General features: G+C 46.9%; 10 protein-coding genes across 10 annotated transcripts; 5 read left to right on the forward strand and 5 right to left on the reverse strand.

The window, feature by feature from the left end:
- Window positions 1-3,166: 3,166 nt before the first annotated feature.
- Window positions 3,167-5,403, forward strand: N7508_011024 (histidine kinase HHK3; the record flags this gene model as incomplete). Its single annotated transcript, XM_058469084.1, has 6 exons — window positions 3,167-3,221; window positions 3,244-3,320; window positions 3,383-3,529; window positions 3,591-4,465; window positions 4,529-5,040; window positions 5,306-5,403. 6 exons carry the CDS (start codon window positions 3,167-3,169, stop codon window positions 5,401-5,403), a joined length of 1,764 nt encoding a protein of 587 aa, XP_058316930.1.
- A 72-nt stretch (window positions 5,404-5,475) lies between these two features.
- N7508_011025 (uncharacterized protein) lies at window positions 5,476-5,682 on the forward strand (the record flags this gene model as incomplete). The annotated part of the gene is made up of 1 exon (XM_058469085.1): window positions 5,476-5,682. One exon carries the CDS (start codon window positions 5,476-5,478, stop codon window positions 5,680-5,682), a length of 207 nt encoding a protein of 68 aa, XP_058316931.1.
- A 2,538-nt stretch (window positions 5,683-8,220) lies between these two features.
- On the forward strand, window positions 8,221-9,217 carry N7508_011026 (uncharacterized protein; the record flags this gene model as incomplete). The annotated part of the gene is made up of 3 exons (XM_058469086.1): window positions 8,221-8,398; window positions 8,463-8,988; window positions 9,061-9,217. 3 exons carry the CDS (start codon window positions 8,221-8,223, stop codon window positions 9,215-9,217), a joined length of 861 nt encoding a protein of 286 aa, XP_058316932.1.
- Window positions 9,218-10,856: 1,639 nt separating this feature from the next.
- Window positions 10,857-11,258, reverse strand: N7508_011027 (uncharacterized protein; the record flags this gene model as incomplete). Its single annotated transcript, XM_058469087.1, has 1 exon — window positions 10,857-11,258. The coding sequence occupies one exon, from the start codon at window positions 11,256-11,258 to the stop codon at window positions 10,857-10,859; it is 402 nt and encodes a 133-aa protein (XP_058316933.1).
- A 312-nt stretch (window positions 11,259-11,570) lies between these two features.
- N7508_011028 (inorganic pyrophosphatase) lies at window positions 11,571-12,474 on the forward strand (the record flags this gene model as incomplete). The annotated part of the gene is made up of 4 exons (XM_058469088.1): window positions 11,571-11,753; window positions 11,831-11,950; window positions 12,010-12,353; window positions 12,405-12,474. 4 exons carry the CDS (start codon window positions 11,571-11,573, stop codon window positions 12,472-12,474), a joined length of 717 nt encoding a protein of 238 aa, XP_058316934.1.
- A 609-nt stretch (window positions 12,475-13,083) lies between these two features.
- On the reverse strand, window positions 13,084-13,374 carry N7508_011029 (uncharacterized protein; the record flags this gene model as incomplete). Its single annotated transcript, XM_058469089.1, has 2 exons — window positions 13,084-13,254; window positions 13,330-13,374. 2 exons carry the CDS (start codon window positions 13,372-13,374, stop codon window positions 13,084-13,086), a joined length of 216 nt encoding a protein of 71 aa, XP_058316935.1.
- A 1,266-nt stretch (window positions 13,375-14,640) lies between these two features.
- On the reverse strand, window positions 14,641-14,999 carry N7508_011030 (uncharacterized protein; the record flags this gene model as incomplete). Its single annotated transcript, XM_058469090.1, has 2 exons — window positions 14,893-14,999; window positions 14,641-14,856 (listed from the first exon to the last, which is right to left on the reverse strand). Exons 1-2 carry the CDS (start codon window positions 14,965-14,967, stop codon window positions 14,641-14,643), a joined length of 291 nt encoding a protein of 96 aa, XP_058316936.1. The 5' UTR covers window positions 14,968-14,999.
- A 799-nt stretch (window positions 15,000-15,798) lies between these two features.
- On the reverse strand, window positions 15,799-16,480 carry N7508_011031 (uncharacterized protein; the record flags this gene model as incomplete). The annotated part of the gene is made up of 2 exons (XM_058469091.1): window positions 15,799-16,043; window positions 16,120-16,480. The coding sequence occupies 2 exons, from the start codon at window positions 16,478-16,480 to the stop codon at window positions 15,799-15,801; spliced, it is 606 nt and encodes a 201-aa protein (XP_058316937.1).
- A 146-nt stretch (window positions 16,481-16,626) lies between these two features.
- On the reverse strand, window positions 16,627-18,026 carry N7508_011032 (fungal specific transcription factor domain-containing protein; the record flags this gene model as incomplete). The annotated part of the gene is made up of 3 exons (XM_058469092.1): window positions 16,627-17,152; window positions 17,217-17,409; window positions 17,492-18,026. 3 exons carry the CDS (start codon window positions 18,024-18,026, stop codon window positions 16,627-16,629), a joined length of 1,254 nt encoding a protein of 417 aa, XP_058316938.1.
- A 771-nt stretch (window positions 18,027-18,797) lies between these two features.
- Window positions 18,798-20,222, forward strand: N7508_011033 (FluC/FEX family fluoride channel; the record flags this gene model as incomplete). Its single annotated transcript, XM_058469093.1, has 1 exon — window positions 18,798-20,222. One exon carries the CDS (start codon window positions 18,798-18,800, stop codon window positions 20,220-20,222), a length of 1,425 nt encoding a protein of 474 aa, XP_058316939.1.
- Between the last annotated feature and the right edge of the window lie 2,130 nt (window positions 20,223-22,352).

Below are 22,352 nucleotides of genomic sequence, written 5' to 3' on the forward strand. Positions count from 1 at the left end.
CTCCAAGTTGAAAACCAAAATGCGTTCTTGCTTGAACGAAGCACGAAACCAAGAGGAGCGGGCGGTATATGTATATATATACTAGCTCAACGTAGCCATGTATTTATTCAAATTTCTTTTTTCTTGTTTTGCTTTTGGTACAGATCCCGTTTTCGTGCGGCTTCCGATCCTTCCCAACCAAGGAATAAACAGGGTGTCCGCCAAGAAAGATAAGAGCGAATGTACAAGACATGAAACAGAACTACTCGTACCATACACTGCGCGCATACGTGTGACACTAAGATCAAATATGCGGCGAAAAAAAGCATGCATTCATTGCAAAGATCTGGACCACCGTACTTTGCTGAAAGCCAATAACTTCCACAGAGGAACGAAGAGCTGATGGCAAAGGAGAGTCTTTCCTCGAACTGGGAAGCCTAATTATTTCCTCTAGCCATGCGATGGATCCATCGCGCATATACAATCTTGGCAGAGCCTCGGCGGGACCTTGGCATCCCGATCATCATCGCTGCATGCGAGTTCCGCCCTTGATTTTGAACATGAATGAAACTCTATGATGTTCGGAGGATTTCTTGCTCTGGATTTGCCTTCGCTAATGGAGCATGACAAGACTCGCTTCCTTACATCGGTGGGTTCTGAAAATCCAAACTGCAGCTCACTGATTAGTTTCAGCCCTCGGGCACCGGTAGAAATTTGCGGCGAGGTTATCCCCTGGCTGAAAATTGGGCGCCAATGCTCTGGATCCGAGTTCGCAAAACTGTGGATATGATCGATTTGAATGATCCTTGCAAGTGGCTATGTTATAGGTTTGCTGTGCAAACATACATGTGACCAAGCTGGCGTGTTGACTGCACCGCCAGTTCTGGGCCATAAGATCGTGAGTGCCATTTGCCAAGGGATCGACGCGTCCACTTTACCTAGTCCGGCTGTGGCTCCTAAGCACCACGGTAAGAAAGCTTGCCAAGGATGATCTTCAGCAGCGGTCGTCAGTAGTTCTTCACTAGTCAGTCTTATCTTGGGAAACCGAAGACGACCCTTTGATAACACAGCCTCGGGTGCTATGCTTTGTGACTGGACCGCAGAGACGCCGAGCTTTGCTGACAACATTCTCACCTTGGCATTCTTTGGATGATGTCGAGGTCAGCGGAACCCCGCCCCCTTTCTAACCCTATTTGGTGTGCTCGACTGTCTCCTTGATACAATAGCTTCTTCACATTTTGATTCGAATAGATGCGCCCACTGATAGCACGTGGGTGGCAGAAAAAGCAATACTCAAGGCCCAACCTCTATACAGTAGGTAGCTCGGGCTAGAACTGAAACATTTGGTCATCACCTAACGGCAGTATCATTCGCTGCCAAGGTTAGGTTGCATTAAGTCGGCTCTGAGATGAGATTCCATTCTCTTCCAACTTGGTGGGGTGCCGACTCAGCCATCCCCATGGGCACGTCAATCGTTCTGGGGAAGCGGAGTCTGACATCACTACCTGAATACCACCAAGATATGGTGGGTCCATCTCATACAGACTACGTAGGGTATTTCACGCCCGAAATCAATCCTTAATGTAGAACCACAGGCGATGCTTGATCCTATACGTGCCCAGGAGAATGCATTGAGCGTGAGGTTGTTAAGCGGCCATGGTCAATGGCGCCAAAGCAAGGGCTTCGGTGGATCTGCACCGTATGCCAATGAAGGGCCCCTAGTGGACAGTAATTGCTGGACATAATGTCACTGCTATTTGTCAACCTCTTATCGCGATGATCCTAGCCATATCAAGTCTCTAACCGTTTACCCTGTGTATCGGCTATAGTTGATCTCTTCTTGTTTTGAACCCCGCCCGAAAATATGCTGAGATAGAACTCCGCCACTGCGGCAGAGGTTCTCGGCGTGGGGTGGATGTCGATCATCCCCATCACTCCTTGCTAGGCACCTGTTTGAAATCTTGGGTACGACTGCGGGCTCTGATTTGTGTGAAATATCTACATCAATGTCATGCATTATTTCGCTGTTTTGCTTGTTTAGTTTCACCTTGATGTAAAATCTATATTCATATACTGTATGAGAATCGCAAGAATCGATTTCAATCACAGCGGTGTTGATTCTGTTGATTATAAATAGCTGAATGCATTGACCAAGTTCATTGCACATACTTTGTGCATTTAGTCGTGTCCTTGTCATCATTCTGTCGTGAGCCTACTGCCAACATGGCAATCGTAGTTGTAAGTGACCAGCATTGAATAATTGGCCGTAGATATTAGATTTCCAAAGTAATCGTGCTGTTGGCAAAGTACAGAAATTTAATCAATTATCTTGTCTTGCAATATCTGTATCGATGGCGAATTGGGTGAATCCCACTCCCAATGTGATATATAAGAGGGCCACATCGTTGAACGGAAGTACCAACATGCTTATCCATGAATATTGCCTAAGATCAATCGCTTTGAATAAGAAGAAAAAAAACCAAGCTAGATTTCTAGCAGAATATCAGCTTATTGATCAAGTAGTAAATGGTCAGGTGATGAACACCTAGGCTGAGACAGGAGGCAGTACAACGAGGACAACTTTGGAACTTCCATAGTCCTTCTTCGTCTTCCTCTCTAGATTCTTCTTGATTCTAGCCATTTTTCAAGTATTGTTCGAGACTAGGCACCTGGCTTGATTGATCATGCTTCATAACGATTCTTGCCGACGCGGAGTCGCATTTCACCAGTCAACGTTGATCTACCGATTCTCGCCTCCCCCTACCGCTTTCACGTGCTTGGCGCGATATGTCTTCACTTCATCTCTCCATTTGAGTGGCACCTCGCGAATATGGACGAGACCCCTTACCTACGGGGGATGCCATATTTCCCTGAAGCGGATGCGTCCATCTTGTCCTCCAGCCAACCGTCGCTGACACGCCCGCAGATTGTAAGCCCCATCTTTGACCCGGCCAAGTTCGATGAGCCCATTAGACTGGCGTCTCCAGATGTGGAAGCGTCTTTATATCCCCCCCTAAGTCGAACCATACGAGCCACCAACAATCGCAGACCGGCCCTCATGCTTTTTGGATCGATAATCTCGGCCCTTCCTGGTGAAAAATGACAGGCTTCGGCTGTCAATGCTCTAGTACTACACTCGCGATATAGAAAATGAGAGCATACTCCTCTCCGGGCTTCAGGAGAAGGCATGCTTTGGCTAGGAATCGATCGGATGGGAGTTTGCCGTGATCGGCATCCAAGACGTGAATTTTTACATACGTTTAGCCACGGTGGGACTTCCACTTGGTATTCTTCCCCGGGGTGAAACCATTTGTGCGCACATGGTCACTCAGCCTCCAAATGTAAGTCAAAAGGTTTCTTCCTCTCATCCAAAAAAAATAATCGTGCTTATCCTGCTTCCTAGAGCGTCTTCCTATTGCCGAACCTCATGGAAGACTGGAGATTCCAGGAGTCCCCATATTCCGAATGCGGGGGACTTCGCGCATATGCAGGTGCACCACTTCGTCTACAAGACGAATCCGGAGAGTGCGTTGCACTTGGATCACTTTGCGTGTTGATCACTTTGCGTGGCCTCTAAGAGCGAGTAGGCTTTGACCAAAACACAACAACAGACACTCGTCAGTCTGGCCGATTGGGCTGTCTCCGATATCGTTCAATGCGCAAGAGCAAGGCGACAAAGAGAAAGACGTCGGATGGTTGAGCTGATTTCTACAGTGCAACGTGATATGGGAAATACATTCTCAGAGGCCTATGTTCTTGGAACCCTACGGGTCGCGTATCCTAATGCAGTAATCACTTTGCAATCGTCGAAAGCTATGCATATCGAACTTGAAGGACGAAGCCCGGTTCCGCCGTCTCTACTTGAAGGCGGCCTATGGGAAGACACCGAATACATCGATGACTTTATCACAAACTCAAACAACAAGGAGCTTCCAACTACTCAAGTAGTTCGTGCTATCGATGCTCCATGCGATAACATGCCGGGCGCATCCCTACTCATAGTGGCAACCAAAGACTTCCAATCAATATTTGATGATGTCGATTCCTGGTTCGTTCACACCTGCGCAAGTATGATCTCCCAGATGTGGCAGAAAATTTTGCTGGCAGAAGATATGGAAACGAAGGAGAAGTTTCCTCGAGGATTTTCCCACCAACTTCGGACTCATCTTCATGAGATTCTTGGTTCTGTGGAGCTCTTGACCGAGGAGCTGTCTTCGCGGGATCTAGGCGAAATTTCTAATCTAGTACCAATCTCGTCGGAACTAACCCGTGTTCGCCATTTTCTTGGACCTTCTCTTCATCTTAAGACAATCAGAATCGCGAGCCGAGATTTGAACGCGATAGTTAACAGTATGATTACCCTGAACCGCTGGGCTGACACGGCTATGAGGGATCGCCGTTATCTCGTCCACTCCATTCATGAACTGGAACAGGGTCTTGCAGACGAAGTATTGAAGGTTTTTTTGGGGGACACACGCTATAAGGCGTGAATTGTCTTCAATCATGACCTACGAGAAATTCGGCATATATTCACCCGGTGCCGGATTAGGCCTAACTTTAGCAACAAAATCTGCCGCACTTTTTCATGGATCTATCAAATTGATGTCATCTACCATCAATCATGGTTCACACTTCAGAGCAACCTTCCGGGAAGTCGAGTATTTTCGCTCAAAGTCACCGGCGCAGCCACTGGTGTCACGAGTGAAATCTTTACCCACCAAATTTCACAACATGGCACTCAATCCGAATGGCAGACTGCTATGCGATCTTTTTATCAACTATCTCACGCACATTGGATTAATGCTTTGAGCAGCATAGAAGACAGTTTTGCCGTCACCGACTTTGGCCCCGAGTTAGAGCAACATTTTGAGGGATTGTCGCGCCTTCCATCGGATCGAGTGGTCATCTGTCTTGTTCCAGCTTCACAAAAAGCACCTTGCACTGAACGCACCCCTGATAATGTCGTCTATGTGAGCGGGCCATTCTTAACTTCTGTAATAAGTTCAGACCTCGAGGAGGCCGATAAGCTCCTTTCAAAGATCACCACGGTGACCACGCAATGTAATTGCTCCAGAACCTCGAACCTTCACTCAAACTAGCCACCATAGAATAGTTCCTGGTTCCAGGAAACCACGCAAGGTGCCGTTTCCAAGAGCGTTTCACATCCTATGGAACGATGGCCGGCTCACCTATCGCCACAAATCCCAGCTGAACCCAAGCTAGCCCTGAGATCACTAGGTCAGGATCAGACTCATCTTGATGTTTTAACAGAGGCTAATGCCATGCTGCCGAGCTCATTGGCACCGAAAATGCCCCAAATCTACAGCCTTGGTCGTTGACGATAACGCCGTCAACTTGCACATCCTCGAGATGTATTGTAGCAAGCGAGGCTTCTCATACTGCAGTGCAACTGACGGCCTCTAGGCAGTGGAAATATTCACTTAGTACCAGTTATCATACTCGAGTGGCGAACGACCTGCGATTCAGTTGGTTGTTATGGACCTTCAAATGCTAGTTTGTGACGGCATTGAAGCTACGCGACGAATCCGGTTACTGGAAAAGCAGAATCGATGGAAGGAATGTGCAATATTCATTGTGACCGGTCGGGATAGTCCGACAGATAGGACAAAGGCGAAAGGCGCTGGCGCCGACGAGTACTTTGTGAAGTCTGTTGGCATCAAGCTCTTGGATCGTACTGTCTAACAATATCTTCCAGCCATTTAAGCCAGCTAGTAATTTTATATACCCCATTTTGAATGAAAAGGAATGACAAGTGATGGAAAGAAGTGCATAATTTACTAAGAGAGAGCAATTACGTACGATGGCATTCCCAAACAGCACGGGTTTCATGCCTCGATGTTGATTATCATTAATCTACGCTTTCCTGAATGTTATTTATCAGTCTGGTACATCAGATGCTTGCCACTCGGACAATGCAATAGCTACTCATGTGCAGGCACAAATTGCACTGCCTTCTCAATCGACTATTCCGGAATAGAACACGTTCTACGGCGGCGCCGAGCGCAATGTGTGATACGTTCGATAAACTATGAAGACCGAACCAGACATATTTTCTAACAGAGTCCTGTTTTTAAACGTGCTAATTTGAAATGCTCAGCTCTACACAGATAGAGAATCATAGTCTTGACTCAATCATGAGATTCATTTAGATATTGTAGTAGTGGAACTAGGGACAGTAGCTCATTAGTGGCCTGAGGTATCACAAATACCCCAGGAGATATGCAGTCTTCTAACACAAGAGAGAGGAGGATCCTCCAACCATCCAAGATGACTACAATTATTCACCAGACTTCTTGATTCATGATATAGCATTAGGCTCAGTACAATTTACCCCTACAGAGACTACTCTCTACGTCTACCTCAGGCCATAGGAGTGGTTGTTGTGTGATTAATTCGTTGGTACCAACCCGTCTGCTATGCCAGACTCCCATCGTGCCATCCCCGTTTCAATGTGAACGAAGATTTTCGAGCAAAGGTTTCTTTATGTCCATGTGGGACGGCGCGAAATAGAGCATAGTGGTGGAAACTACGTATATTATGCACTGTGTCTGGCCCCAACGTCGGGCTCGGACTGGGAACCCCAGAGAGATATCTCGGTCTTCTCGGTTCCTCTACAGACCGGATTCTGGAAGTTATTCCTGATAGTGATTATGAGAACATCATCAATTCAGCGACTCAAGTGGGCTCTATTTCTAGCTATGAAGATGGTATTTGAAATGGTAGTTTGCAGCTGGAGAGATATGTAAAAGCTTTTTCAAAATCAAGGATTGTCTTCTTCGGTCATTCTACCTTATTTTAGTATTGCTTAAATTTGTATCATAACTTTACCAAGATGCCATGGTAGTCAGTGACATGCTGGCTGGAAGTGGAGTCAACGGTACTCTAAGGGGATTGACAGCCCCAGGTATGAAAATGGAAGGCAGTTGGTTCCCACAATAAAAACTTTCCAGTCCAGCGTCTGAAAGACAGATACTAATCCACCTTAGTCGCCGCGATTTTTTATGCCGGGGCCCACGCCATATGCCCAACCAGGCTCATAATCTTGGCGATGCGTCCGCTACTGGTGTTAGTATTTGTGAGAAATTTAATTAGTTGCCCCTAACTGGAATACTCATATTTGTATAAAAGTGCCCAAAAACGTCTAGGCAGATGCTTGCCCCTGCCTGCCTATCCAAACAGACTTCGCGACTTCTGCGATAACAAAGACGGTGTCTGCGACGCAGCTGGACCGAACTTATTAGCCCATCTAGCATATGTCACGATCTTGGATAACAGCGCAACTTTATGGGTGGAAGACACCCTACAGAGGTACATTTCACCGGATCCAACTAAATTCATGTTTCGCTCGTGGCAGTCCAGGTATTAGGATAGGCTTACAATAAGGGAAAGTGAACGCAGACAAGATCTGGCTTTAGGTTCAAGCGTCATCGTCAATTAGGCAAAGACGGCAAAGACGGGAAGTGGGTCTGACATCCCTGGTTCACATCATGAGCTCTGTCTACTCGCTGATAATCCCTCACGACTCTACATCATCTAGTATTCTTCTTGAAGTAGGCCCACCTGTAACTCTAATACACAGTTCGATCATGAGGATGACGAACAACTGAAACGCTACATACTCCGATTATTCTTTGATCGACCTACCAGATCACTACGCGTGGTCATCTTGTATTCACCATGATAAGGCTGATCCACGCTGCTCAGAGGTTGGATTCGGGAGGAATATCCAACTATCAAAGTGAATCTTACTACGGACAGAGGTGAGGAGACATCATGTTCCACCACGAATACTCTGGTTCTGACATTGGTGTAGGTACATTTCGAGCCATCGTTCCTTCTGGTGCGTTAACAGGTGCGAATGAAGCCATAGAGCTGCGAGATGGGGATGCTTTTGCGTATGGTGGCTTAGGTGTTCAGAAAGCTGTCTCAAATGTCGGACTAGTCATTGGTCCCGTTCTAGTAGAGAGCGGGCTCAATGTCAATACGGATCAGAAAAGAATTGATCAAATTCTTCAGAACTTGGATGGTAGGCAAAGCAAGGCGAGTCTCAGGGCAAAAGCTAATTTGGGGTGTCAGTATGGCGTGCGCCAGAGCCGAGGCAGCCCATTCAATAGGTCAATATACAGAAAGACGACGGTCAAAATGTATGGCTAAAATATGCAGGGCATTACTTTCTACGAGTTTATTTGACGAGAGCCTGGGGCAAATAAGCCTTTCCTTATGCTAGTGCCGTCCTTCAATGTCCTGAATGGGGGTGTGGATTCGAGCAACAAATTGGCTTTTCAAAAGAATATGATCGCACCTGTTGGAGCGTGCTTTTTCACAGGACCAATTAAAATGGGCAGTCAAGTTTACCAAAAGCTGAAGAAGGTCATCGTTGAACAGTTTGGATTACCTGGTTAGTGCGCTCTCTCCAATGCTCTATATTCCTTTCCCGCTTGTTACTGATAAAATCATCCAAGCTGTCGGTATCGGGGATGAAGGAGGTTTTGCTCCACCAATTTCACAGCCTCATGAAGCATTAGATCTTCTGATTCAAGCCGTTTCTCTTGCTGGATATGATGGTAAAATGCAATTCGCCATTGATCCCACATCAAGTGAGTTTTACCGGGATCGCGGTTACGATGTTGGGTTCAAGGACGATAAGCCGAACATGCAAAGCCCAAGAGAGATGATACACCTGTATTGTTTACTATTGCAAAACTATCCCATCTTTCTCTTTGAGGATCCGCTCGCCGAATCCGATTGGGGCAGTTGGACAGAGTTCAATACAGAACGTCCAATCGAACTGGTTGGGGATGATTTACTGGTCAAGAATACGCAATGCGTGCAAGAGGCTTACGACAGGATAGCGTGCAACTCTATGGTGCTGAAAATATACCAAATTGCGACCATATATGAGGCGATAGAGGCGTGGGTTTCCCCTTTCGTGATCAACCGTGCCGGAAATTTAGGTGCTAATTATTCATTGGGCAAACTTGGCCTACAGTTTTGATTGGGGCGTTTTCAGGTCCCACCGATCTGGCTAGACGACCGATGACTTCATTGCGGATCTGGCAGTGGGTTGGGGACAGGTCACCTTAAATATGGGAACCCTAGTCGGGATAAAGAGATTGTTAAGTATAATCGGCTGGTGGACATTGAGGCGGACCTTATGGGAAAGGGTGAAAAATGCATCTATGCTGGTTCCAAATTCAAGGTGGCATCTAAGTATTGAAGCCACGTGGTGGTTGATACAAATTAGGCCTTCAATTATACTACGTTCCACCGACAATAAGCTTAGCCTAAGGCGTGGAAAACCCATGTGTCACCAAGGTGGTGTAACCCTATACCTGAGAATTGATGCATTTTTTTGTTGTAACTATATGCCGGGCGGACAAGCCGGACCACCGAAATTGCCACCAACAACAATTTTACCAGTGGAATAATGCCAAAACGACGAAGGCCTGGGCTAGTCTAAAACCATTCTCCTCAAAATGTCGGAGGCAAATTCGTGGCAACAGATGTGTTGGATCAAAGATCTTGGAACTTGATAGATATACTTCTTGCAAAAAGCACCGTTCCCTTAGTCCGACTGTAGACTAAATTCCAACGATTGAGGCTTATCTTGTTCCGCCTTTTCCGAAGCAGAAGTAACTTCACTCGTCATTGGTACACAGGAGAACCCTGCGTATCATTTGAACTGAACTCCGCAATTCCAGAGCCAAGGAATCAACTAGGATAAGCTATGATGAGGAAAACTTTCCGCATATCCGCAGTCCCCCCAGTTCATCAATGATGAATTCAATCAGGTAGATTGCCATTTCCTTTTTACTCGTTCCAAATACTTAACATCTATTGAAAGAAATTCACTCAATATAATTAATTCTTGCTGCCAGCTTGAAGAGCAAGTATTACGAGTTCCACAGGTCAATATGCTTAACGAGATCAATATCATGTCTGCTCGTGTTCCGCAACAGCAAATATATTCAATCACCGAACAACGTGCCAAAAGAATAAAAGATGCATCATGGTAGAGATGCAAACAGCCTAGAAACTTCCTAGGCACGCCAAGGTACGATGATGTCCTAAGTGCTCCAGCCTCAGTTTGTGAAGCTGGCCAATCCCGGTCCTATTGAGCTTCTTTTATTCGCTATCACTACGTTGTTGTTGGCTTGTATGAGTGAGTGTGGAGCAGGGTTCGTAGTACGACTCGTTCAAGGCTAAATTAGACTTGGCTTAAATACTCTCCTGACAGGCTTCCTAGACAAAGCCCTGAAGGCAGTGCGGGCCCAGCCTGAGCCACCTTTAGCCTCATAACTTTCATGGGCAGCTCAGCCCAATTAGTTGCAGCTACTATAGAATGCAAAGGGAAACCCTTGGAACTACAGTGCACTGCCCCTATGAGGTCTGAGGCTTAGCTGCGCTATGTATTTGCTACCGTATCTTGGTATCTAAGCAGCCTAGCTACTGGGAAACTACAGAAAAAATGGCAAGATATTGAAGGAGAAAGATTGGCGAAAAATGCTCTCGCCGGTTGTTCATTATTTATTGGTTGGTGCAGATAATTTAAGTGATTTCAATTGTGTTGTGAAGCGGTGTTTGGGTCATTCAACCAAAGAGAAGAAACTTTGGACAACTCGTTTATCTGATTTGTCAAATCCCCAGAGAAGATTACTATTACATCCTAGCCAACATTGCTTTGCAGCTTGAGCGTTATGCAGGGTTTCTACATAGTCTGTCGGCAAACTGAATGGTTGCGGAAGGATGAGAATCCACTGAACCAAAGTTTTCAATCATATCCACTACATGCTCCTCTGAAAAGGGTTTCAAGAGGAAAAGGTTCGGGTGGAGGGCATATATCAATCAGATTGGCTTCAAAGTTGTCGTTCCAAAGACGGATGCTGTGCGGCATCCCCGTCTGTATGCGTTTCCACAGGCTCCGGCGCCGCTATCTCACTCAAAGCTTCATATCCGTCCTGATTGTTGCCACTTGAATGAGTTGGATGTGACAGGCGCTGTTCTAAAGAGGGATGACGTGCCAATTCACCTTCTGGGAGTCGCTCCACAGGCTTGGGGGCTGCAATTTCGCTAAGGGCAGCATAAGGGTCACCACTGGACTCGTCAAGCCCTTGTTGAGGGCATGATTGCTTCACATGTAGTTGATCGGTTTCTTCGTGATTCTCGGCATTTTGGTGAGAATCTGCATTCTTGGAGTTCTGCTTTGGATGTTTTAGGCCCATGAAAAGAACCCGGAGTTTTTCGAAAGGAGTTTTCATATTTTCAGTGGATCACTAATCCAGTTGAACGATCAGATGAGTAGGGTTGGACTGTTTTTAGTAAACATAAGAAGACAAAGCGGCCACAAATCACTCCTATATATTCCCTCCTTTCTGCCTTTCCGTCCAATTAATGGGGGGCTCTTAATTTCCTCCGTCTTTGCCGTTCTTCCACTGCACTACGAACCAATGATGCTGTTATGACGTATTATCAGATATTGGGGAATATGCGGTTACACTCTTCAGAAATTACAGAATGATCTCAACCCTTTCTAAACGAATCAGCAAACAATCTTTCCCAGATACATTAAAATGAATTCGAGCTATCGCATCGAGAGGCTGCAGGTTTCAGCAACCGGAGAGAATTTCCTGTTTTTCGAAAGAAACGGTCACAGGATTTCACCGTGGCACGATATCCCCTTGTTCGCAGATGACAAATGCGAGACGCTGAACATGATTGTTGAAATCCCTCGACAATGTAAGGCGAAGATGGAGGTAAGCTGATCACCATACCTACGCTACTGTTCCTACCGTTCCCGCGCAACGAACGCCGCTAAGGTATCATTCGCAAGATATCCAAGGAAGATAGGTACAACCCAATTAAACAGGACATTTTGAACGGGCGACCAAGACAACTGGCAGATATTCCTCCATTCCAAGGCTACCCCTGTAATTACGGTGCTCTTCCACGCGTAATGTGTCTCACTTACAATCCGGTGATTTGTGCTTCGACTTGCTAACATAGAAACAGACTTGGGAAGATCCGGATGCCATCGATGCCCTCAATGGGCTTGGAGGAGATGACGACCCGCTCGATGTTTGTGAAATCGGTAGTGCGCTTGCTATTTGTGGTCAAGTGAAGAGAATTAAGCCGTTGGGGGCTTTTGTTATATTGGATGAAGGTCAGACTGACTGGAAAGTTGTTGCTATCGATGTCAGCGATCCTCTTGCAAATGAGCTTTCGGAAATTTGTGACGTGGAAAGATGCTTGCCAGGTTTTCTACATTCCTTGAAAGAGTGGTATCGTCGATATAAAGTACCGGAAGGAAAAGGCGAGAACACGCTCGGACTTCGTGGACAGCTCATGGGCCGTCAGTGAGTGAGATGCGCCCTTCGACCCCATGAAATAGCTAATTCAAAACATAGGTTTGCACTGGGTCTCATTCATCATTTTCATACTGCATGGAAACCTCGGAATGGTTACCCAGATGCGTAGTGATTGTATCGGGAAATTTTCCGATGGAATGATAATTGTACTATGTACGAGATTTATCTGTATTACTTAATGCAAAGGTCTATGCAGGTGCTGCCTTTATTAAATTGATATCCCTGAAGATATTTCAGGAGCTGTTCATGAAAGAGAATCGACAATTGACCTATGCACGTATTATATGATCATTCTATCGCGGGTGTGATCTCAAAACACTGCTACAATTCTATGCTCATTTCTTACCTTGTCAACCTAATTTGCCGATACTCTCATAAATAGATAATAGAATAGAAAGTGCTCTGTGCGTAGTGGCAACCTTCGTCTTGTTTTCCAGTCTCGTTTCTTTTGGTGTCTAATAAAAAGCCGCAAATATTAGAGCTCGAGAAAATAGATTCCACGGGCAACGGCAAACCGAGCGGCAAACGTGGGTATCGCGAGATACGTTTAAATAAAGATCTTCTGATATCCAAAGTCTGATAAATAAAAAAATCGACTATTGTTCTGTAAGTGTCTTTCTGACTAGCCACATCCTCATATTCCTCAAACAAGACGTAATCGAAAATTCTTTGACTGTGGCATGGGATGATTCAAAAATATAAACTACTCGGGGTCTCCTCAAATAGTAAAATTTATGCCGACAAAGAGGACAGCTGGCATCCTCAGATAGGAGCCATTGGTCAATACAGGGTAGATGAAAGATATGACCGCAAGGAAGTAGTCGATAAGGAGAGTCGATGCCGAGTACCTCCCAGCACAAGGTGCAGTTATCAGGAATATGTCCCGGGTCTTTTCAATAGAGCGCAAAGAAAAAATGAATTTTTAGTATGGTATTATCAAACCAGCCATTGTAATGATGCTTACTTGTTGTGCAATCTTGAAATCCGAAGTAACATGGCATTTGGGCATACAAAAGTTCGTTAGCCGTCAAGCCTCCGCGTTCCGTAAGGGATGGTACATGCAGATAGTAGCCAGCCATAATATTTGATTCAGGTAAAGCATCCCTTTCAAATTAGCCAAGACCCTATTCAAATAACTAGTGACACGTGCATAAGAGTAGTTTCCCACTACTCTAAACTACAGCTCAGTGACGTAAACGATATATTCCGCATTTCCCGTGTTATCCGGCCAGGAAAGCAGTTGACCCAAACTAAATACTCATTTTCCCGGTTTTCCAGTCACATATGGGGTGTGTTACCCTGCTGATGGTGACTTCCATTAACGGTCTAACGAAGGCGCTAGACTGAAAGCCTTTTTCAAGCAATCTTTGTGCAATATTTCACCTGCTGGGTAAAACATAATTAGTCGCGTATTGGGTAAGCGGCTCTTGTTGGCTGTGGGCCAATGCGAATGCAGAATGCTGTTCACCTGAGGTGCTCAGCAAAAAGTGGGTCGGCCACAGCCAGCAAGTTACTTAGTGCTGAGCAGGTCACCTATGCTCTCCTGTAGGGAGGGGAAGTTGTATTTTCACTCGCCAAGTCATCCCGTTGGAAGAAATGTCATGACAGTGAAATCAACCTTTGGGCTCGAGTATCCCGGCTAGTTGACCTCGCTCCATGTAGCGGGGATATTGAAGACATCGATAGCCATGATGCTGGGTCGATATTTCACGCCCATTGACTGATGTGGTGATGATAATATCACAATGCCATCAAAATTGCCTCACCCTCCGCGGGCCAGTAACTCCAGTGGAGTAACTTTGATATCAGAATCGAAGGACTGTCTCGTTCAGCCTGTATTGAGCACCTGTAAGATAGCGCTTGCTATGAAGAATTTGCCCTTGGACAAAATCCCTCTAGGGCAGTGGTGCATACGATGTTGGAGATTCTAGATATTTTCCACGACGGCCACCCAATTTGAACCCAGTATACAGTATACTTAGCTCATAGTGTGAGTCCAATCTGTAACTTATGCAGTAAAGCCGGGCTCAGGGCTCCACTGTGACGACCAAGTCAATATACAATTCGATGTGGTCATATTTTTAGTGATGTTTAGTCATCACTAACATACACTCATAACTATCTCTTCAGAATGGACGCTCATCGCAAGTCTGCTACAACGGTTGCACGGGCGTCGCTACCTTAGTCTATCCATGAGTTTTCTTCTTGCAACAATCTCTCAAAGAATTGAACCTTCCCACGAGATTCGATGAAAAATTTGGCGGGATCACTAGGTTTATTTCACTACGAGCTTGATGCAGGTGACGAAATGTTCGGCAGCAAAGAGGACACCTTGTATCTCGATTGCAGACCCAGTCGTCAATGCACGGCCGGTGGAAAAGATGTTTGCATGGAAGTTGCCGGTATGGGAAAGTCTGTCCCAGTGCCTCCAAGCAGATGATGCAGACTCCGGAAAATAATAGACCGGGTCTGTGGATGTATAAACATAGCTCTATGAGACGTATATCGATGTTGATTGTCGACTCACCAGATATGAGATCCCTTCATAGACAGGCATCTGCGTCAAGTCCACCTCATATTGAAGGGAACATGATGTATACATGGTCTTTTTAGGGATCACTGAGCTTAAGGCACCTGTACCGAATTGTGAATGTAAATCACACGCGGCTTGTCCATAATCACAGGGCCGACTTTATAGAGCGGGCTTACCAATATCAAGTCATCTTATGTAATCAATTGACGAACATAACTTTGCATTCTCCCTACAGGCTGCGCCGGAACTATAGACCGTTTTACCATACTCTTCCCACCCAGCTAGAAGGCTGCCGAGTTATGAATCTTCTGCATTCAATGCTCATGCCTCTGCGTGTCTATTTTGCCTGTCTGGGATTGTTCATCTCGATTGTAATTCCCTTTACTACGCTGCATTCAACCGTCACCTTAGAGCAAGCACGCCGCGAAGTCACCGGCAAAAGCACTCTCGCGTGGTCATGATAGATCCATAGAAGCGCCTAGACGTGTCAGCTTGTAGGACGTATGTCTCGCAGCAAAACTTTTGACTCCTTGGCACTTGTTTTCGTGCAAGTTTCTTTTTCGGCCCCGATCGAGTCCCTGTATGACTTGTGGTGCTCGCCTGTATTCCACAAAGGTTGTTTAGAATGGTGGCATTCCACTTTTCATTTTGCTTGTCCACTTTGTCACCGCCCGTTGACACATGGCAAGGCTGTTCCTGAATGTGTATGGTTTGAATTGCAAGTTGAGTAAATTCAGTCGTAGTCAATGACCAAGTCGTCGACATCCGCATCACCTCAACTCGCCTCATGGAACTTGAGAACATGAGAGAATATACAGTAAGTACCAAAAGCTCCAGACGCCAGTGAATATGTTCCACTTTAAAAACATGAATTGTACGTTCGGCGCCAAGTGCATTTATTCATTCCGTCGAGACGGGGGGCCCAGGTTGCGTAAAGTGAGGGTAATCCAGAAATCGAACCGACCACTCCATGGCGTTTGAAATCTCGCTTGGCCACTCGCATAAGGATGGGATGTCGGCCGGTAGTTGAGGTGATGGGAAGAACGGGGCCAATTCCACCGGAAGGTGGGGGTTGGGATGTGCCAATTCGTTGCTGGGCAAACATGAGGCAGGCTGCAAAACAGACGGGGTATTTGCTGAGCCCGCTGGAAAATTTCGCAAAAGTCAGCGAGTCAGTCGTATAAAATGTATAATAGAGAAACATAACAAACCAAAGCTCACCTTCTTCGTTTGACCGACGAATTTGTGAAAGACCTTCCAACATATTGGCTGCCTTGTGCGCCGCAGCAGAGTTCACGCTGAGAGCTTTGAATACTTTGAGACATGTTTCTGCATCTTCCCGCATACTCCGAGCCGAGCTCCTGTGACCAAAAGAGCTGTTACTGCTGCAGAAACTTTCCGCGACAAACAGGATGGAGCTGGCGCAAATCAAGCAGGAGATCATTTGCCACCATGGAAAATCATGAACCAAGCTCTGCTCGTCTACTACGTTGTGAAGCAGGCGAGCGGTCTGTTGGGCTTCATGAATGCAGTTCACTTCTGCTTCAGCAATCCGGTCCTTGTCCTGAACAAGCAAATTCATAAAAGACTGATTGTTCATCTGCAGGAGGGGAAGACACAGGAAAGGCCGGTGAACGAGTGCACGCAAATGATGAAATTTCACCGCGAGCATATTGCGCTATTTCATCTTTTTAGTAAACGTGGCAATTTGCCAGGACAGCAATGCATTTAATGCGAAGAGGCACCCACCTGGCGTTTGAATGAGATTGATTTCTCAAAAGTGTGTCCCAGATCGAACCGCAAGTTACGTGGCAGACTATCCTTCCATTCGTTCAATCGCCGATCAAGACCAGAGGCGCTATGTAGCATTATATCCGGAGATAAGTCAACCTGTGAGGGCTGATATAGCCCTCTTATGACTAGACCGACAATGTGCGAGAACCGTATTACTTCCAAAAAATATTCCATCATGCACCCACGCTCTGAAGGCCTGGTTGCAATAGGCCCCTCGTTGCCAAGAGAACCCCATGGGGCTTCATCGATCGCAGAAGGCAGTTCCACGTGAAAATCGGCCTCGTGGATCGCCATCGGTCGTCCTAGTTGGAGAGCTAGCAATCGGTCCAAAACATACATAGAATACCACGTTCTTCGCCAATTAGCGCGATCCATCTCGGATTTACAGCCTGTAGAAGATTCCACGTGAAGTCCGATACTCTGCCCCATCCGAATAGCGAACCCCAACGTATTCCAGCATCTGCAGCGGACCTCAGCATCTCACGCAGTTCGCAAGTAACACAAGAAAGGGAAGGCGAACTTACCGGTCGGTGTGACAAACGGCGAGCAAAAAGAAACACTGTACTAGCAAAACCCAGATATTCATCAGCGAACAATCCGCGTTCAGTTCTCGTGAATAGTAGAGGCCCTGGTCATAGTATCGATAGTGGTCGCGGGTACTAGAGTTTTTCCCTTGTGGGAAAGACGTGTAATATGACCCGATCGCAAATACAAAATCTAAGGAAGGTCAACGTGAGGAACGGGCTACTTCCTGCTTGTGGCGGGATTGTAAAAAAGTCTATGGAACTTCGGGGCTTACTGAACATTGCGAGCCATGGCCTGAACTCGGGCTTATGAACATCCTTAGCTTGGAAACGCCGGAATGCTTCCAGCAAACCTGACTTGGATATGAACGGGTATGCAATGTGGATCGTCGACAAATACACTTCCAGAAACTGGTCTGCCTCCGCCGGCGAAGGAAACAATAGTGGGTGCTTCAACGCCGCCAAGCTTTCCGAGACATGGGTTTCGCTGTAATTTTGAGCCAAGGCGTCTTCTCCAGCGAACTGCTCGCGGCCTTGCACGCATTGACGTATACTGTGAATGAAGTGGATGTCGCTTGCTTTGCCGACATATGTGGGCGAAGACACCGCTGCCGTACCACGCTGGGGAATGTCTTCGGAGTTTGGAGTGGTAAGCTGCTCCCTATTTGCGTCTTGCGGCATGATGTGACGAATTTCTTCAAGGCTCTGGTCCAAGAAGTCCTGATGAGCGCCATCCAGATTGGTCCGAATCTCCTGAATAAGTGTTTCGTACGAATCTACCGCCCTTGTGTATGCTGGTAAGAAGGTCATCGACGGGGGATGTGCCCGGAGTGTAGAAGTACGACACTCTAGGTTTTCAGTACAAAAGCCGTCCGTACCGCTTGGGCCGGGCCGGTATGCTCTTCTCCTTGTTGACCAAGTGCAATTGAAACCGTACCCTTCACACCGGCAGCATACTGGCTGTCGCCCGTCACACTGCGACCACCCACAAGAACGATTAGATCTTCCACAAGCGAGAGGGAGAATTAATGGTCAAACCTTGGCTTTCAGCTCGCGGCATTTATCACAAGCAATCCCCACACGTTGGCGTTTCATCTTGATTGACATCCGCAGACGCGAGGATTAGGTCCAAGAAATGCACTTCCTTTGTGCCTGACTACTGATGCAGGCGGAGGTGGCGATTATACGTGGGCCGGGACGCGGGTCAGCCGACTAGCTTATGTAATCATGACGGTAACGAGTTACGTCAAGCATGAGTCGTGTTGGCAAGGGAGGAATAAAGCCTGAATTGAAGCACCTTTGTAATTCAGCTCTCCGGGTTGCTGGTCGTGGGCAACAGCTTAAACTGTAGAAATGGGTCTAAGTTTGAAAGTTTCACCCACCAGCACACTTGCATCCTTGCGGACTTGACCGGGCCGTCCGAACCGTCCGAACCGCCCGGGAAAATTAGACATTTTTGTCATTTTAGGAACGAGCCGACCTCTCCGTGTCACTCGAAATACTTTTGATCCATTGCGGTCGCATTGCATCTGATGTTCGGGGAACATTTTTGTTTTGCCCTTTTATACAATGTCACCTCCCATGCACGCACAATGCCATGAGCAAAGCCGCCCGCAAGACAATGATTCTGGTTCCACTCTATCGCCCATTACAGAGACGCCGAATCCACGCGGAGCGCATCTTCCGGACTTTGATCGCAATTTAGACGAAGTCGCTGCACCGCCCCCTGTCTACGACCCGTCGGAGAACTCAGTTCGACAGGAAGGATATCTGGAAAAGCAACACTCTCAAGGCGACCGCAATGACCAACTGCCGCACTTGGGAGCGGAAACCGAATCGCATCAGGAGGCAGAAAAATGGCCAAGCAAACGGCTGTTTTCCAAGGTCTCAAGGTCTTCGCACATTGTCTGCTACCTTGTTGTTTTCTCCTTTATTGGCACACTCCTACGAGTAGCCATTGAATGCCTAACGTTTTATCCTGGGGCCCCCGTGAACACAAGTGTTCTTTGGGCCAATGTAGGGGGCAGCCTCGTCATGGGCTTTCTGAGTGAGGATCAGGGGCTATTTTACTTTGAAGAAATTGAGGCCAGAATTCCGGAGTCGGAGAGACAAGACGGCGCGCGTCGGGCGGCACATCTGATGGCACACAAGAAGACCATTCCGCTCTATATTGGGTTGACCACCGGATTCTGCGGTAGCCTCACATCTTTTTCTACTTTCATGCGTGACGTGTTTTTAGCACTCGCCAACAATCTGCCCGTTCCTGTGGGCTCTTATGCCGATATTTCTTTGTTTGCTTCCGCCCCGGTCGGAACAGGAGCTCCCAATGGCGGTTTCAGTTTCATGGCGTTAGTTGCTATTCTCTTGACCGAAATCGGGCTATCTTTAGCTGGACTTATTCTTGGGGCCCACATTGCGATAGGTCTTAGTGCCTGGACCCCTAGCCTATCCCAACACTGGCTACGCAAATTCTTGGATCCCGTTGTTGTTGTGCTGGCATGTTTCTCCTGGGTCGCAGTCATATGTCTCGTGCTATTGTTGCCGCAGTATTCGAATAAGAGCGCGTTGTGGAGCGCGGAACTCTGGCGGGGTCCGGTCCTCTTCTCTTTAGTATTTGCCCCAGTCGGCTGCCTAGCGCGTTTCTTCATCTCACTGAAACTTAACGGCCGAGTTGCGTCTTTTCCACTGGGAACCTTTGTGGTCAATGTTGGCGGCACCATGGTGTTGGGCATGGCATACTCACTTCAACATGCCTCCATCAGTGCGTCCAGCCTCGGCGGAGGAAACTTAATCGGTTGCCAGGTCCTACAAGGGATCATGGATGGGTTTTGCGGAAGTCTCACGACTGTTAGTACGTGGGTTTTGGAGTTATCGGATTTACGCAGGCGCCATGCTTATGTCTACGGTGGTTTAAGCGTGGCGGTTGCCCTCTGCGCGCTAGTGGTGGAGATTGGAAGCTTAAAGTGGACCCACAATCTAGTGACCCCTTCATGTTTCGCTCAATGATCCGTTAGCCGTCACAAAGATTACTACGGATTCCAAGGAGACTTGCCGGTCCGATGACGATGACGATATATCGAATGGCCACTTCTGGTATGTGCGGATAGACCTTGACATTTCCCATGGGACCAGCGAAAATCTAGTCCCATGGGAATTCCTACAGAGGTCTAGTCCCGTGGACCCACTCCCATGGGAGTAAAAAAAAAATTTGGTCCCGCCATGGGAATTCCCGTGGGACTCCCATAGGACTAAAAAAATTTCCTATCTATACATTATTTTCATAATAATGATGGATAAATCGCTGAGTTATTATGATAGAATACGGTAATTTAAAGGTGTTTCAGCGAGTATCTAAACCAACCAAGTATTTATTATTTTTGATATATTCCGACTATAATTTTGTGATTATTTAGTATAGCTTTAGTATTATACCATATACGAAATCATGACCACGACTTGGCGCAACCATGCTTTAAAAGAGTTAAAATATATATTGTGCGTATAGAGAATTACCGTGGCATTCCGAATATTCAACGTTTATTTCGATAACTTGAATATTCATAGAGTTATGGTCGTTTGAATCTGATCATATTTGAGGCCAATGCGCTGATATAAGCATACACTAAACCTATTTGAATTTCGTGGTCAAAACTAAACCCTAGACCCTATCCCACGGGGGGGGGCAGTCGGGGCACCCTGCAGGTGTGGGTTATTTCTTAACTATGGCAGGAAAAGTGGGCCCGACCCCCCACTGCAGGTGAACCAGGCTTACCCCCCGACTGCCGCTGCCAAGCTTGAACCGATCAGTCTCAGAATTTGCTCAGTTCTAATATAGTATCTAAAGTACCCCCCATTTGAATTACAGCCCGATTGGACCGCTAGATAGGGTGTGGTTGGTTGGCAAAGAATTGGAAATTATTTTGATGGGGTGCGACCGACGGGTGTCAATACCGTAAGCACTGTATTAGCCTTAAGTATGGCGGCCACTACTAAATAGATTACGCTATATTCGTATCTTACACCGGACCATTCAGTGATTCAGGGGCTTTATACAGATGATCAGTCTTCACGATTTCACCTATTCTATCTACGTACAATATCTCTGCGAGTACTAAACATGGAACTCGAAATATTTCACCAGCCTTCGACTGCCCTAGTCATCATTTGTAAGAAATGCAAGGTCGTAGTTAGGCCGCAGTTTATTACCCAACACCTCCGGGGATCACACCATCGTTTAAACAGCGCAAATGCACAGAGTATCTACACTTAGATATAGCAATGGCCCAGTATTCAGCAATATATCGAGTGGGACGTTCCCGCTATTATAGACGAGCCAATCCCCAATCTACCAGTTTACTCCGACGGTCTTTGGTGTAGAAAAGACCTAGCTTGCCAGTTTATCGGACGAACCGTTAAGACTATACGCTAGCACTGGCGTGATCAACATAGCTAGACTGCACCTATCAACTATGGCGGTGGTAGAAAGCCGCCAGGGCCATCGGCCGCCGAGCAGCAGATTCAGCAGTTTACGCTTACGGTCCAATGCCAGCGCGCGTTTGCCTAGGGGCCAGGGTCTTATTATATCCGCGTACGTATAGTCGGAGCAGAGGTAGTCCCCGAGGCCGAATCGGCACCGACCGTACTCAGTGATCAGGTTTTGGATCAGATCGAACAAGCATTCATCGAAAAACAAGAACAGCCCCAGTTGATCGAGGCTAGTCAGCGTGACGACGCGAATCCATGGCTTCGACGGACCCAGTGGGCCGTGTATCTACGTGGAATCGACCCCCAAGACTTGCGAGACAGCGTTATGGCACCCGATACCGAATCGGCCGATTCGACCGAATTAGCTGCTTCCGCTATTTGGGATTCAATGGCTACAGTAGCCCGAATCAGCCAGTTGATTTGTACGAAAACTAGCCATTCCATTCGCACCGAGGCCGTCCGTACGGAGCGGGACCGATTGCCGCATCAGCCATTGCAAGCGTACATAGATGCCGAGAATATCGAGAGACATACGATCCCATGGCAGCAAATCTTGATGTTTTTCGTACGTACGCAGGCGTCGCACGAATGGGCTAGTCCGTATTACCGGTTTTCGAAACGCCAGCGTTTAGCGTGGAATTCGCTTTGGAA

This window comes from Penicillium antarcticum, assembly GCF_028974205.1.
Source record: "Penicillium antarcticum strain IBT 31339 chromosome Unknown utg000009l_segment0_segment0, whole genome shotgun sequence".
Classification (NCBI taxonomy): Eukaryota; Fungi; Ascomycota; class Eurotiomycetes; order Eurotiales; family Aspergillaceae; genus Penicillium; species Penicillium antarcticum.